At 55.9% G+C, this 299-nt stretch overlaps 1 protein-coding gene across 1 annotated transcript; it reads right to left on the bottom strand.

The window, feature by feature from the left end:
- Window positions 1-36: 36 nt before the first annotated feature.
- On the bottom strand, window positions 37-297 carry CSUI_011570 (calcium-dependent protein kinase cdpk4; the record flags this gene model as incomplete). The annotated part of the gene is made up of 1 exon (XM_068071668.1): window positions 37-297. A coding segment is annotated over exon 1 (255 nt), but the record flags the coding sequence as incomplete, so codon positions are not given.
- Window positions 298-299: the final 2 nt, after the last annotated feature.

Genomic DNA, 299 nt, shown 5'->3' with positions numbered 1-299 from the left:
CATACCTTGGTCCTTCCCCCCCTTGTGCTGCTTACCTTCGCCAGGCGTCAAGTCCTCGCTGCCTGGTGAGACGACAACCGCCGCTTTCGCACTCGCATTCTGGCCACACACGTCTCCCGTGACAGAGCTTCTCCTGCTGTCTCCCGGAGGAGTCACGCCATTCACCAGTGGCTCAGTAGGATCAGGCACGACAACTTTTGGCGTCTGACCGTTCTCTACAAAGACCTCGAGGAGTTTGCAGATGTTTGGATGGTCGACTTGCAAATAGATCGCCACTTCGTTGTACAGCATACGGATTC

This window comes from Cystoisospora suis (assembly GCF_002600585.1).
Source record: "Cystoisospora suis strain Wien I chromosome Unknown contig_13955, whole genome shotgun sequence".
Classification (NCBI taxonomy): Eukaryota; Apicomplexa; class Conoidasida; order Eucoccidiorida; family Sarcocystidae; genus Cystoisospora; species Cystoisospora suis.
This window is presented reverse-complemented; position numbering and strand designations above follow the sequence as displayed.